At 27.4% G+C, this 17,469-nt stretch overlaps 1 protein-coding gene across 3 annotated transcripts in view; it reads right to left on the bottom strand.

Annotated features, from left to right (window-relative positions):
* The window catches only part of LOC105360605 (protein FAM107B), a 47,475-nt gene that overhangs the window by 3,981 nt on the left and 26,025 nt on the right, over positions 1-17,469 (bottom strand). For all 3 annotated transcript variants that reach the window (XM_011497549.1, XM_011497547.1, XM_011497546.1), the window contains exon 2: positions 14,963-15,026. Coding sequence is in view for 1 of the 3 variants with exons in the window: in XM_011497546.1 (XP_011495848.1) it covers positions 14,963-15,026 (64 nt within the window). In the remaining 2 variants the exon portion in view is untranslated. The remainder of the gene's footprint in view (positions 1-14,962; positions 15,027-17,469) is intronic.

Below are 17,469 nucleotides of genomic sequence, written 5' to 3'. Positions count from 1 at the left end.
ATCTTATGTTCAATTTTGTGTCTTAATGACATTCAAGTGAATCGACTCTTTTGTGTCGCACGCTACCGCATTATCGATGTCGTTTTGTTCTAAATGCATATTCACGTCACCATTTAAGTATCAAGTACTTTCACTCTCTAATATCTTTTCGTACTCTGAGATCGAGATTTTGAATGAGGAATAAATACTACGCGAATATTAGTAAAAAATCTTATTGTAAATCTAGTTTATATATCTATATCTGTTAATCTACTCAAATGTTGGCCTAATTAATCATCGGCCGCATTATAGAATGCAATTAATTCAAACAATTTTACTTTGACCGCACTCGATTGCATAAAAACGCTACTTTTAATGTAAGCTTCTGTTTCGCTTTCTGTAATTATAGGCGACTAATTAAAAACCACGCAAGTGTTAAATTAAAGTTTCATTCGGTAATGATTATAGTTAATTTTTATACTAATAATTTTTGACAATTTTTTGTCTAAAACAAATCATGCTTTTAAATAAACATAAATATTAAGAAAATTATAATAGCAATATTTATTGTAAATCACTGATGTTATTTCGTTATTGGTAGTACGCTTTGATGTTGATTCATCTCATGTCTAAAATATTACTTAATATATAAAAAAATATATATATATATATATATATTTATTAAGTAATAATAAGTTTGTTAAGAAAATTTGCTTACTTATATATTTTATAAAATGATCAAAAATTACAGGAAGTACACGTAATTAATATTTTAAAAAATTTGAAATATCAATGATTTTTCATATTTCTGCCAATATAATTTTCATCGAAACAAATATTTTACACATAATAATATTAAAATATTTTAAATAAAATAATGTGCAATTTATTCAAATACTACATGGCTATTTAAAATTTGTCAGATCTAAATATTTTCTGAAGTAGTAGATGTTAAAATTCAAACTAATTAAATTCATATTTTCATATTTGATATAAAATATATAGGACTATTAAAGGCATAAATTTTTATATAAAGTTACAAAATTATCCTTCTTTTTTTTTAGCAAATGATAGGAATTACTATCATTGTTACTATTATACTATTATTTAAGTCTATGCTCAACTGTATTACCGACATAAAGATAAATATAAACCATTAGTAAAATGATTTTTAACACTTTCAGTTTATTGTTTTTTTAATTTTACAACCATCGCAAATAAAAGAAACAGTGTATTATAGGATAATTAAATATAATCTTTTCTAATAATACAAATGTAATAATAAATAACATCCATATTGTTGCAAATAAAAATCAAGCATTTGTCCGTATATACATGTAAGATTCTTCGAAAAATAGCCGATGCTTATTTTTCATTAGAAATAAGTATATTAAAAAACAAGCTACGATATAATTTATGAAGTACATAATTATATGTTAGGTAAAGGATAATGAACCAATCCAAACCTATCCAGAAATTCAAGCTTTTAAGGACGTTTAAATATCTTAATATAACTACCTTCATATCAAGTTATTTCCAAGTCAATGATATTATTTAAGATGGTGTAAAAATATTAATGAAATTAATAGAGCTATTTTATTACTTATCATAATGTGCCTTTAATTAAATTCTTAAAAATAAAACTCGATTTTGTTATTGATTAACTTTTTTTCGTATTATAACAATTAAACTGTAAAATATATTTTTAGATAATTTAATTTAATTTGGAGAATAATTAATTATTAATTCAATAATTATTTTAAATTATTATTATTATTTATTCCAAATATAATCGATTGTATATATTAACAGAAAGTATAACGTGAAATTTTTTTTAATAAATTTGGATGATATGAATTTTTAGAACATAAATAATGTACAGTAATTCTGGAAGTAACACTAATAGAATAAACATTTTGTTCATATTATTTAAAAACTCGTTGTAGTATCGTGATGTTTTAAGTTAGAATAATAATTTATGTGAAATCTAAACTCTTAAAAATAATTTCTTTTTAGGCAGTATTGCAAATATATGTATGAACGTATATGTATGATGTACAATATTAAGTTAATATTGCAATTAACATAATTCCCAATGTCACTCGTAGTTTTCTCTCACTAAGATAATTTAGAATTAGAAAGTTTTTAATATTATAGATATCTGGATATAATTATAATCGAGTGAATTTGTATCAGAATTCATAAATTATAATTTATGTTTTGATACCCGTATGTGAAATTATTTTGTATAAATACTATTAATTATAATACTTCACACGTTTTTTTTATCTATTACGAGATTATAATTTTCGAACATAATTTATAATGGATATACCGAATTTCTTATGAATGCTTAAACAAAATAATGAAATTAGTTTTATATCTAAATTATTTGTTTTGAATATAAAATATACTATTATTATTATATGATAATTAGTTTAATTAGCATAATATGATTCATTGTATGGTCGTTGAGTTAATATATTCGCACAATTCATTCTGCGATTTCGATTATTTAAAAAAAGCGCGAACCTATCAAATGGTGCATGGTATTGAATATTCAATTATTTTAAAAATTTTTAAATGCATTAATTTACAAAAATTAGAACTCATCTTTATAGTTTTTTTACACACAATCTTTATTAAATGAAAGATTTTCTTTCGCCTCATCACATAGCTAATTTCCATATAATTTATGCAAACGAATACTACATATTGTATTTATTTAATTATATTATTTTACATTTGTTATATTAATTTGATCACAAAAACACATTCATGCATAAAATATCTGTTAAATCATTATTATCATATAATACTTTCATTAATTAAATAATTATATAAACTTTATGTGATGTTTTGTAAATAAATGAAAACATATTTTTTATTTACTAGATTATTTCTATTTTATTATACATGAGATTTCTGATAAAGATACGTTATTATTAATGGTGTAATTATCAATTATGGAGTAATTATCAATGGTGAATTATCAAGACGTATTAAAAATCTTATATAAAATTAATTTAATTTAAAACTTTACAAGATACTTTATTATAATAAGTTTTATTTATTTCAGCTCAGGTCTGCAACAGACCTCCTACTTCTTGTACATAGAATAGCAAGGAAAATCAAAGGTGTATTCTCTTCCTTTATATTCACCATATATGTCATCATTCTTTGGAATTTGCTATCGTAGTGTTGTTTACCACTGGGCAACACGACCATTACTAAAGTTGATAAAATCATGATGACGACGTAGATTTCTCGGACATCAGTCCATTTTTATTTTCCGAGTGGACGCATGCGTTGCATTTCCGATCGACGGAAAATAAGCGCTGTTGTTTAACAGTAATAACAGCGACAGATACGTAGGATATTGGAATTGGAAACGGTAGAAGACGAGATATCGTCGTTTTCTTATATCGACGAGACTATTAATTTCTAAATTCGATCGCACTAATCAGAGAAATGTTGGACTTTCGTATTTTTTGTTCGATACTTTATTTGAAGTTTAAGGATGTTTTATTAGTACAATGAGTCCTTGGACGTTTAAATTATATGATACTTCGCCCATTGAGTGCCGACTATCGTGCTGCAATGGACTTGTGAGTTGAAGAGAACGAAGCAAGGATTTATACGCGATTGCCAATTTAATAGTGTTATATTTATTCTCGTGCAACTTGGCGCTGCGGTTGCTATGGATAATTGCTAATGATATTGGAATTTTAATTAGAAATTGCTCGTCTGAAAGCTATGATCACTTTCTCCATTACTTATTAATGGACTAGTCGTCCAATAGATTTAATCAAGATCATAATAATATTAAAAGCTGCACTTATCGACATTAATTTTTTTATTCATTCATTTAGTTTTCTAAGTTATAAAATAATATTTAAGTTAATGGAGTAGTGGTAAGTCGTAGTTAATAATGTTTAGTATAACTAATCATATAAACGATAGATTATCAAATAATTCGGTAAAATATTATAAAAGGATCATCCACCTAAGTCTCGATTATGCAAATATATTTTTTAAAAGAAATTAAACTAGCGTTATTGAGAAAATTGAATTTCTAGTTTAAGCATGAATTTATGGCTCCAATAACAACTACTTGACAACGTTTGAATAAATCAGTTGGTTATAGTTTCCATACTATTTACGTAAGTATTTTTAATAATAGCGTAATAAAGAAAAAGTTAATATCTGTAATGTCTAAATTTTCTCCAAAAATGATATGATTTTTCATGTGTAATCACAATTTACCAGTTGCATCTAATCATTATTAGTCGGAGATTAGTGAAAGTGAAATTGTTTCGCTTTTTTAAGGTTATATTTGTTTAATGTTACATCGTGATATAACACGCTTCGAGTTTTTCTTCAAGGGGAGGGGGGTGAAGACCGACGTTTTCACCCTTCATACCAATATCTCTAACAATCGAATAAAAAACTTTATAAAAATATACCATATGGAAGTGAATATACAATGGGGATATCTTCTGTAAAGAAAGTTTCCAAAAAGTGCAAAACAAATATTTTTCCATATTAATACACAAAACGTACACACTAATTTAATCGCGTCGAGCGTCTATTTTAACGAATTAAATAAAGTTGATCTAGCAGTTACAAGTTGTTGCGCCCGAGCGAATCTTTCTCCACTGATTTTACGAAGGAGGGAGCGAATTTTTGCAGAAACACTTTCATCCTATAAATCGTTATTGCGCAATTTGCATTTGCAAATAACACTTGTCCACTAGCGAACGAAATTTCATTCTTACGCGCCTTGGGAGTTTTTAATTATCGGTTGGGGAAATCGGCTGCGACCACTTAATTAACATCATCGCGCGCTCGTAATAGTCGCGGTGAGACGAGAACGCCTCAACAGAAGGAAATTGCACTCGACTATTTACATGCCAGCCACCGCGGCTGCTTTCACTCGCCGATGTGTCGCGCGAATTTTTCATATACCTCGTGTCGTGATTGTGGCACAACGGCGATGTTCCGCTCCCGTCGTAAAGTACTCCCGGGTTTCTTATTTGCGCAAACATTGACACCCCGACACCGCGGAAGAAGAATCGATCGTCGGCGTAAGATCGCGCGTCCGGATAAGTCTACTAACGCACGCGCGGGGATGTCTATTGTCATAATGTCGGGATTTTCGACGGCACCTTTCCTTAAGAGATAATGACGAAACGATAAGGCTCACGGTTCTCTGCTTCCACGTCTCCCTTTGTTTCTCTCGATGAATCTATGCGATTTATTTTTCACGACTCGGTGGTATGTATCGGCTCGTGCGAAACTCTTAGCGTTGGGCATGTCGACACTCGCCCGATTATCTAGAGAACTTTAACAATCAATTTATTTTACATAATCGCGCGCAATGGCGGTTCTCGTCTGTGAGGGAAGCATTATTTAATTATGTTGAGCACGAAGACAATTTTTTCGGCACTTGCCGTCGAAACTGTTGGTTTATTCAAATTTGAAAAAGTGAAAGTTCATATTGCTCAAGTTGTGAAGTATCGATGCGAATTTTTATACTACTTTACACTAATCGTCAAAAGCAAATACTCTTTTATCGAGTATATTTAATGTTTTTTTTTTCCATTTGTATATATTTTATTCAATAAAATTAAATATCTATAAATTAATCGTTGCAATTTTCATTCGCATTAATAGTACCTACTAAAGAATTACTAAAGAATAATTAGGTAATTGGAAATACGAAGGGAAAGCTAATAAGCGAGCCAAACGAATTATTGAATAAAAATATTTGATTCATTTTTAAAAAATATTACACGTACGTAAATTTAATATCAATTCTACATTAAAGAATATGTTTAATATTTGTAGCTTAATGTAACGATTTGATGAAATTAGCTATACCAATTAAAATTAAATAACTCCGATCGTTGTTCATATTTAAATATATTTTTTATTATCATTACAATGGTGCATTAAAAATTTTCTTAAAAATTAAATTTATGTAAAGATTTACTAATACTAATTATTTAAAAAATTTTTTCTCAACGTTAAGAATGACAATAAATTATTAGCATGATTTCTATTGTATATTTCAATGAGATTGAAAAAAACTTGATGTTAAACGAAAAGATTTAGAAATACGTTTAAAGACTCGAAAATAATTTTTTTGTATTTTTTTCTTAACTTTATATTACTTTTATTTTTTCATACTTGACATTGAATAGTATAATAATTATAGGATATTACTTCTCCTATTTACATTAGACAGCGCATTTAAATATAATTACCTTTATTGTACCTTATTAACATTATTATTGGAGACTTTCTTTAATATTACATATGTCTAGATTAAATATTATTTCTGTATTATGATGAAATTGGATTTTATGATAAAGTAACTAGCGATAAATCCAAAGTTATTTAAAATTATAAAATCGTTATTTCATGAGATGAAAAAGTAATTTAATTCCATTTTAATTTATTTTGTCTCCGGTAATGATCAGAATATATATATATATATATATATATATATATATATATATATATATATATATATGTATGTATATTATATATTAAGCAACATTTAAACTGTAGCGTGTTATTTAATATTTCTAACATAAAATTACTGACGCCGAAAACTTAATGTACAAACAGCAGTAGTACTAGTAGACATAAGTTCTAATGCTGTAAGATCAAAATTTAATTACGACATGTGTTATTTAAAATAACGGATATCAATTTAAATGAAATGTAGTGTAATCGAAATTTGTAGATTGCTCGTCGTAACGAAATTGTAGTAACTCATTGCGAGAACAATTCAGTAGAGCGCGGAATTGCTCAATTATACGTCATGGCTCATCATATTACACGCGTCCTATCTTGCTGTTACAAGTTGCATATACCTTGGAGTCAAACGAAAATTACATGCAGCACGTATAACCTACCGCAGAGCTGCAGACGTGTATCTGAACAGAGGAAAAAATAAGAAAAAAATCATGTCAGCTAAACGCGTAAATGCCAACTGAATTGAAAAGCAATCTGTGGCTGACTGCACAACGAATTCGTAGAAATCATTCCTTAAAGCCTCTGTACGAAGAGAACGAGGAATAAGATAAAAAATATGGAAGTTAAGTCTATTTGTCCTTTACAAGTAATTACAAATATTTCAAATAAGGTAATTACACTGGGTAGTGAGCTCGATCTCTCGTAGATAATATGCCAATATCCAAGAAATCAAAGTTAGCTATTAAAGAAATAACAACTATTTTTAACTAGTGGTAATATATATATATATATATATATATATATATATATATATGTGTGTGTGTGTGTGTGTGTGTGTGTGTGTGTGTATATATATATATAAGCAATTAAGATCATACGGCAAAGGTGTATGTGGAAACTTACTTTTTTTTAGCGTGCATCTATTAAAGTACATAAAAATTGAGATCGATCAACGAGTTTTCAAATCACAAATTTATACATGTAACGGTTGTTAATGCAAACTTTTTAATTCACATTTTCGTGCCTCTTAAAAGTACCAAGAACCCATCAAATATATAGCACAACATTACAAAGAAGTTTATATTGGTGCATTGTTCATGAAGCGATATCATTGAACTTAAAGTCTTCATGCGCAATTGCTGCTTAGTAGCAACGAAATATAGGTTACAAAATAATGATCTTCCTCGTTTTCCATTCCGTTGTTCCTCCGCCTTTTCCTCCTTTCCCGCCTTGTTCTGGGGCCTACGCTCTCGGAATCTCGTTCTCTCGGCTCATCCACCTTGCCATCCGGAGGCTGCCAGGTTAACGACCGGATGAGGTAGTTTCGCTCGCGATGAAGCACCTGCGCGAGAAAGGCTCTTCCTTCCTTCTTAATTCTCGTTTCGTCCCGGCAAGCGAGAGCGCGCAACGGCAAAATTCTATCTTTGCGAGGCACTTGTTACCGAGTTTTGGACGTTTTCATCAATTATTGTTTTTGCGCCGTGTTTAGATGAAATTCGATCGTTTAAATAGATGTGCGATTGAAAGATAAAGGGCTAAATGCCAATTCTAGAGCATATGAATTATGAATTTGTTGCATGTAATAAATGCATTTGGAATGTATGTCAAATCAATTTTTAGATCATAAATAACGATCATTGCAAAATTAAAGTATTTGAAACGTATTTGTGAACAATCGTGCCTAACGGGTGTACATTATTCTATTGCGCAATTATGAAAATCATATATGAATTGAGAGTCAGTTTAAGCAAAAATAATTTCCACTATAAGCCGGCATAAATAAGTAGTTGCTCGAATAAAATATACATATGCTTGTGTATAAAGCAAATGTTTTCTCTCTTTCAACAATAAAGCATCAATTACCTATATTATTATCCAACAATATACAATGTTTGATAGAGTACTGTTATAAAAATACCGCACAATAAAGTAAAAAGTCTACATTCACAAGCGTTAAAGCATTCCTTGTAAACTGCAAAATAAAATAATATATTACAGTTATGCAGAAGATGTATATATTGAAAACATTAAAATGGTTATCATTTTGTTCTATACATATTGAAATATTATTTGTATTCGCCTTTATTTCAGTTCAAATTACGATTTTTCTAAATGATATAGAAACCACATTGATGATACACTTGAATCATAATAATGTATATAGAATATCTTTTTTTATTTTAAATATTAGTATTACTTGAATAATATTATGATCTTGAAACTTAAACCCAAATCTAATAATTATATTCCCATTTAATAAACGAACAGTTATTTACTATTTTAAGACTTACGAAATTAGGTTAAACTTGCAGATAAAAATTAAGTTTCATACAAAAAAATCATTTAAGGTTATTTTTATCATTTATGTTAATATTTTTATTTAATCACGTCATAATTTATTCGTAATCATCAACATTCATTGAAAAGTATTGTAAAATTAAAAATTTAGTTATAAAGCGACTTTTCTTAGATTAAGTAAATAATTAAAATCAAATTAATACAGAGAAAGATAAGCATGCTTGCTAAAATATAAGTATTTTTACCTATATTATAATAAACAATTCAGCACTATATGCCATTAAACATAACACGTAAGACTTTGTTAAGAATTGCATAGAATATATATTTTATATAATCTATTATATGCCAAGTTCAATAAATAAATCTTAAAATATTACGAGTATTATAATTTATATCATTAAAAGAAAATTAATTTAATTCTTATTTATCATTTTCTTATCTGGAATAATATTTTGTAACGATCTAGCTACTTATCTAACTATACATTAACTTATTTTGCAGATAAAATTATTATTTATTCACTGTTATTTAAAATAAGCAAATTAATACACAATACACATTATTATGAATAGATAATAGTTATTTTTTTTCAAAGAAAATATGTATAAATTAAATATCTCGTAATAATGCAATGATTCAATATAAGTGTTGAAGCAACTTAAATATAATCAGAAACATAAATTTTTAAATTTAAATATTGTCTAAATTATTAATATCAAATTTCGAAAAATAAATTTTCTATCAAACGTTTTTTTTTTTACAAATTGTTTATATGAATATAATATTTATTTATTAATATATATTTATTTTTAATTTCAATTATAAATAAACATATATAGTTTTAAATATATTAAAGTAATAAGTTTCTAAACGTCTTGAGTATAATCAGTAAATATTTTTAAAAAATTCAAAATAAATAGTCACTATTCGTAATTGGCAAGAAGAGATGATAGTGGAAAAACTTTTGGATTATTTTTTTATTCATTATTTTTTCAATTTGCATTCGATTATAAAAAATAGTTTTAACGATTTAACTAATTATAATGTCATGACTCATAATTTTACAGAGGTATTATATATTTAAATATGTAACTTGAATTCAAATGGAGTCTGTATTTGTATTGAAATACATTACATCATGGTGTATTTTTATTTTTACATCCTTACAAACCTATGTTGCAAAACAATTTAAACAATTGCATTGTATTATACTAAACAATTTACGACGAACTGTCATTATTAATGATAAAATTTATTCTATTGAATTTTTAGATACATTATTTTGTAAACTTCAATATACAATATACAAGTAAAATATTACTTTTCATAAGCTTTAGTTTAATTATGCTTTTCAAACTGTATACCATTACAAGCCTACAAATATTTATAAAAGGAAAGAAGATAGAGAAAGTATAGCAGTTCATAAATAATATGATATATAATTTTTTTTCTATCTAATAAACTATACAAATCATTATGTTTAATTAAATGTAAAATATTATAAAATTAATCAAACGTAAAATTATTCCTAAAAATTTATTAATAATATTTTGACATTCTAAAATACAATTTGAAAGAATCACCACTTCTAATATACAATTACTAATTAATTGTTTTTATTACAGAGTATACATTCGGAGCTCTGTCCTTTGTTCACTTTGTTTAATAAACATTTTTTCCTCGTAAGTATTATGCAATATCGTTACATTATTTATTCAGTTTAACATTTTGCTCAAATAGTTGGTAGCAAATCATATGGCTATCAAGGATCGGCAGTGATTGTTCTTGTTCGAAGTATACTTTACCAAATTAAATACAATGCGATTGAATCAACGTAAATCAGCCAGAAAATCGTCAATTTATATTCAGCAACGTATGTTCCCGCGCTTATTTGTCTTATTTAAAAGCTCGATAAATGAATCATCTCGTCGCCGAGTTTCGCGATTGCCTATCGGTTATCTTAGGTCCGAGCACACGGAGAAAACTCATTACACGTTACGAGCGATTTTGCTTTTACTAGCCAAAAGTGAAATTATCGGCTCTGGGCGCATGCGCGAATGATTAACGTAATGGACTATCATCGCTTGACTATTGCGAAACATCGAACATTAAGGGTACGCTCAGTCATACATATTTATTTAGCGATGATGCGAAATCAATCACTGACACATCCTCTCCGAACATTTGCAAATGATAAAACTATAGTCAACATTTTCATTGTTGTATTGTTATTGTGTGCGAACCGATGATTTATCATTTAAATGCTTCAACTGGTTACAAAATAAGCTTCGACATAAGTTAAGTCTGCGATTAGAAATTTAAGAACTATGAATTAAAATTTATCGATCTTTCGTAATTGTAAAATAGAAATTAATCCTTTTTAACATCGCCTTTCGGCTTCATTGTTTATGAATTTTTCTAAAAACTTTATATTTTCAATTTGTACTAATAATTTGTTAATATACAATAAACGGCAAACATTGTAATTGACAATTGAATTTTTATGCTAAAATATTTGTACGAGTATATAAAATATGCATAGCTCTCAATTTAATAAGGACTATTAATATATTTTGAATTATTTGTACTGTATTGAAAATTAATTTAAAAAGTCTAAACTCAATGTCGAATTCGTTTTTAGTTTCATAAGCTATACCTATTTATCAAAAATAATTCATCGATTCAGCTTTCATCTTTTATTGCATAAATAAAAAGTAATAGGAAACATCTATACTATCATCAATTGTTCAATTTCTTTTTATATTATTTCGAATTTTTCCTTTCTCCAGTCACTTTCTCCTTATTTATAAGGCATTTAAAGTCATATTTTCATCTTATGATTGACAAGTTTATAATATTACTATTACAGACGGTTTCGTGCTATCCATGCATAAATCTTGATTAAAATTATTTTTAATTCTTTAGTTAGCGTTAAGAAAAGAAATACGATACGTTTAATTGTAAATTTAGTAAAGGAGAAAATTATGAAACATTTTTTTGTACTATATTTATATAAATTATTCACTATAGTCTAGAAATTTAAAATCAGAACTTTTAATGCTACAGTCATGTAATAGGGAAATAGGTTGTTAATTTGTTAGCGATTATTAATGTAATACACGTAAATTGCGACAATTTATAATTTAATTTTATAACATTTAAAACTCAAATTTGCATCGAATTTACTATATTTAAAATAAACACGACGTTAGATACAAAAATGTCTTTATTACTTTATATTTTCTAAGCCTCGTAATATATCATAAATATATATTACGAAGTTACGATAAATTTCATTCTTTATTAAGGTATAAAATTAATTTATATATATTTAAAGCAATATCAAGGGTTTTAGGATATTCTAGATAAAATAAATCTATATACAAATTAAACCAGTAATGTAATACTCATAATCAAATAATTTACATTTGCATTCTAACGTCTTGTTTATCGCAACACAATATACTATAAAAGATTATAAAATTAACAATAAAAAGGCATAATGAATTTATAGAATATATATATATATATATATATATATATATATACACCTCATTTCAATTATGCAAATAAGTCTTCGAATAAAGTTTATGAATAGTATTTTATATCAATATTAATTTCATTATTAATTGATTACAAAAAATTATGTGTGAGTGTGTTTAATGAATTGAATTTTAAAATAATTAACTTATAATTAATCTTTCTATTATAAATTTTGGCAAAGGAGAAAATTTTTAAGAATTGAAAAAGTTTAAAAAATTTTAGAAGATATTTCTTAATTCTTTGTAAAGTATGAAAAAAATTTATATGCCTTTGGAAAGGAAATCATAAATTAATAATTGTTGAGGAAATATTTGAAATATAAATAATATTTAATGGCATCAAAATCAGACGGCACTTTATACAAAGTTTTTGCTTTATCGACATTCATTTTAAAACAAATAATAATTTAAGTAATTTTATGAAGTTTCGTAAAAATAACTTTTAACGGCAGTATCGACATTTTTAATAAATCAATTAAATTTTTGTACAAATATATTCGGATTTGTGAATTGCATATAACTGCAAGATCATTAATGTCAAACATGATTGCATTCTCGATACTTATTTCCTTGATTCATCGTTGTTTTGTCAATTTTGATACGTCTGAATTGAGCCATGTAAAAGCAAAGCACAAATAAAAGCATACATCAATGCTATTTAAGTATTTGACATTATCCGCTTGATGCTCAACAGACGCTCATGAAAGCTTGAAACAATAGCCAAAAATGAAATAACTTCCGCTCTGAATCAAGTAAGTTTCAAGGTGCACGACCAAATAACTACGAACATGATCGTCTATAAAATAACGATATATAATATGACGATTTTTGCACTATTTCGATACAATTGGAAACACCAAAAAACAATAATCTATAGTTTATAAATACTGAGCCTACATTTCAGGAGAAACTTTTAGCAGGTAAATGTCCGGCTATTCAAAGGTATCCTATCTCGAACTATGCCGATCTACATAAATATGTCCTGCTTTGTTCTCTGTTCGCGAAACCCACTGCGACTGAAATTATTTGTCACCTATCACACGAGGAAAGATGACATCCAAGTGGAGAGGGATGGATGGACATCGTGAGAAAGCATCAAAGCATCGAGTAAAAAGGGGTTGACGTGCCATTGTCTATCCCGGTGGTTTGTTCCGATCAACCGAGGCACGAAGATTGCATCGTCACTCTCCGGGCCGTTTGTTCTTTCAAAGCCTGAGTTTTCTTTCTAGGTTTGTCAAAATAATATGCGAATGTTCGACTCTAATTTTTTTTTTTTTTTTTTTTTTATCATTATTTTACATCACAGACGATAGCGAATATTAATTTTACTTAATGATCAATATTAGCAGTTTTTTTTTTGTAATTCTATCACACAATGTAGGCATTAGCAAAGCAAGTTTCGCCCCTGCTATCTGTTTATCTAACAGTGTGATTCATCGTCGAACGATTCATTCGATACTCCGTTGAGTTAATATTGTTTTATGCTGACTAGTGTATTTAGTTAGTATAATGTTAAAATCGTACAAAACGAATTATTACATTTAATCATTATATATTTGTGTAATATTAAAAGAAAATTAAGCTTATATTTTATCAACATATATGTACGTTTTATACAATGTAAAATTTGTCAACGATACACCGAAAAACATTGGTATGGTCATTATAATGTTATTGACCTTTTAACGATGATAATACATATATGTCTAAACAAAAACTTTACGAACACAATTCACTAAATATCAATATTTAATTGATTGCATTTAACAATTACAAAAATATTATTGTTAATTTTAAGGGAGAATTCAAATATATTAAAATATATAAAAATTTCACATAAGGATTATATTCAAGATATTATAGATACTGAAAGTTTAAAGTTTCTTTTATTAATGAGATAATATCTTACATTTTTTCTTGGTAAATAAATTTTTATTTGGACCTTATTTATTTTTATTCGATTACATATTTTCACTTACAACAAAAAAACTATATATTTTTCATAATTAATTTTATAACCTTCTATGCAAAACACGTTAACGACTTTCAAAATTGAAGATATTTTTCATAGGAAAGATGCATCTAATCTTGTATGCTTATAACTTTTTTTACCTTATTTTAAATGTAAACTGAAATATATCGAAATTAGTAGGCTCAAACTTACAAATTTATTAATTAACAAAAAACAATTTTAATAGATACATAATTTTATCCTGCTATGATGATATTCGTCGAAAATAATAAGTCTTTCGTAATATAGATTACATAAATGTAAAAGCCAAATTAGTTATAAAATATTTCTATAACATAGAAATACATATGAAAATAAAAAAGAAGAAAAAAAAGAAAAGAAAAGAAAAGCAGAAAAAATGCATGATAATCGAATCATTCGATATTTAAATAAGTCTCAGCAGTTGTCGTCTTTGTTTTAACGAGTTTTTCTACGCTCTTGAGTAAATAGAGAGAGAGATAGAGAGAGAGAGAGAGAGAGAGAGAGAGAGAGAGAGAGAGAGAGAATCTGAATTGACAATAATTATTGAATTAGAATTTAGAAAGGGGAGGGGAGGGGGGGGGGAGAAAAAGAAAAACATCGATGTCCACTACGCATATTGAAGCGGACAGAGTAGTTAACGACTTAAAAATGAATGACTCACCGCCGTTATTCGGGCCGTCGCAGTCGTCGCTCCCGCAGCTTCTGGATGCGCCGTTCGTAATAACCTAAAAAAAAAACGTGATTTGATTATTCGAGGATCGTAAGAGGCAACAGCCGCTGTCAAGTATCAAGGTTTCGTTAAAGCTCGTTACGAGGTTGGTAAAAGCGATATAGGACAGATGAAAGGTCGTTTGATTAAAGTAATCCATGAATTAGTGATCTGTTACCGAACTATACGGCACTAGTGGAGACGTATAATAATGTGGCTTAGTCCATATTATTCTTCCTTACGAACGCTTATATTTTTTATTTTCGGCGCTGGCGTTGGACACTTAATTATCTTGATAATTAAAGCGTAATTGGGACGTCGAGGGGCAAAACTGACGAGGATGAGTTATTGAAATTGAACAGATGTTTATTAGTTCATCCAGGAAGTACAGTAATAATTAACTGATGCTGCTTTATTTGCTTTACTCTACAAGTAAAATGTACTGAAGCTATTAGTATCTTTACTTTCTATTAAATAGATCAATGCTTTTAATAGAAATTTCACGATTAATTTATCAATTACATCGAACTAAATAGTAATAACTTTGGTAATATTTTAATATACATAAAAGAAACTTCCAATCAAAGCAAGTGTAAAATAAAATTTACTTTTGCAGAAAACTGGAAAATGTCCACTTATTTTGCAAATTTTTAATTTCATACCGAAACAAAACATATTGTTTGCATTATTAGAAAAATTATATTTTAAAAATATTTTTCCGAATTATTTATTATTTAGCGATTATTAGATAAATGATTATTGATAATTTTTATACTTCGCTACTTAAATTAATCAATAGTCGATTAATATATATTACGAAAATCAAAAACAAATTAAAAAATGGTAATAAATTAAGTCATTGTACGTGGACCGTAAAGCCATTTAAAAATGTACTATATAGAAATAGAAATACCATAGATTACTGTAGATTATCATAGAATAGCGTCCTAATTTTCAACAAATATTATATTAATACATCTACTATTCAATTTGATAACACTTATCATGTAGTATGTATATTTCATTCAAAGAAACGAGGACATAAAAAATAATGGTACGATCAATGAAAGCTTACTTTGTTGTAAGATCGCTTCGTTTTCTATTTATTTAAAAGCTCCGATGAACATAAATTTTTCGCTTGAAAAATCTTTGTAAATTATTACATTTAAAATATTTGTGTATTGAGTTTTTTGTGACAAGAAATAGTTACGTTATAAATATAGCAACGGCGAAAAATGCTTTATTTCGCTCTGGTTACCGTTTATTAAACACGGCCAGAATAAAATCTTCAAGTCTCTAAAAACGGATGTAAGTGCAAGTCAGCTTAGGGTTGCTGATTGAATAACTTAAAACAAATGGAAAGAATAGAAAGTCAATCCGAGTTTCCGTCGGAGTTTCGATATGGTATATTTAGGAGTAAAAGTAAAAAGTTATTATTTTTGCATGCTAATGAGTTGGAACATAATTACGGAAATAGAAACGTGTATTGTAAGTATAATAGCGTATGAGTTACATCGCGATACAATAAAGTAAATTTAAGTGTACTTTATAATAAAATAAAAAAATTGTATTTGAATATTATTTACAAATGTAGTTGTAGAAAGTGAATGAAATGCTACATAAACAGTCTAAATTATAATACTTGAAATCACTATAAATTATTTAAAAAGCAGGTTAAGAGATTCTGTTTATCTCCATAAAATTTTTAATATAATCAGCCATTTTTTACAATTTTGCCACACGCCCAAATTATCCAATTTGATAATTGTTATTGTCGCAGTGTGATTTCAATTACGAGCGATTATTGATCATCGAGAATTGCTGTTGAGAAATCAATAACTGCGCGTTTGACACTAATAAAAGATTTTAAAATAATAATGCGGTAATGTAAACAACTTTGGATTCCTCGATAAATTTTCACGCTGAAGAAAAATCGTTGGTAATCCAGGAAGACGAACAAGATGAGTATTCCTATATCCTCAACACCGTATTATTTTTAGTCGTAATCGATCGTTTCGTTGTTACCTCTCCATCCCGGATCGATTCAACTCAACAGCGACATTCATTTGCAACCGCTGGTCACTATTTACGGTCATGTTACTTGTTTGGATAATTGTTTCATCCATTTTTTCATATCTTACTTAAATACCTCTTTTCTTTTTTACCTAAATACAACGAATAGTGTTAATATATTTTTCGAACAATCACATATTATTGCGAATATTTAATTTTTACTAAATTTCATCCCTCAATTATTCAAAATGAAGGAATTTTGATTTTCCTTTATTCTATTTTACTAACCAAGAGCATGTCTTATGTTTAAGTTTAATGAAATTTTTATGAAATGTTTAAGTTGTTGCATCGGAAAGTTGAAAATAAAAGTATTGATTTCAATGTTATCGTCTTTCGTGATAAAGCTATATTATAAGCCAAGTATTTACAAAATGATTTATAAAGGA

This window comes from Ceratosolen solmsi, unplaced genomic scaffold (assembly GCF_000503995.2).
Source record: "Ceratosolen solmsi marchali unplaced genomic scaffold, CerSol_1.0 scaffold47, whole genome shotgun sequence".
NCBI classification, from domain to species: domain Eukaryota; kingdom Metazoa; phylum Arthropoda; class Insecta; order Hymenoptera; family Agaonidae; genus Ceratosolen; species Ceratosolen solmsi.
Note: the sequence above shows the minus strand (reverse complement) of the source record. Positions and strands in the feature narration are given on the sequence as shown.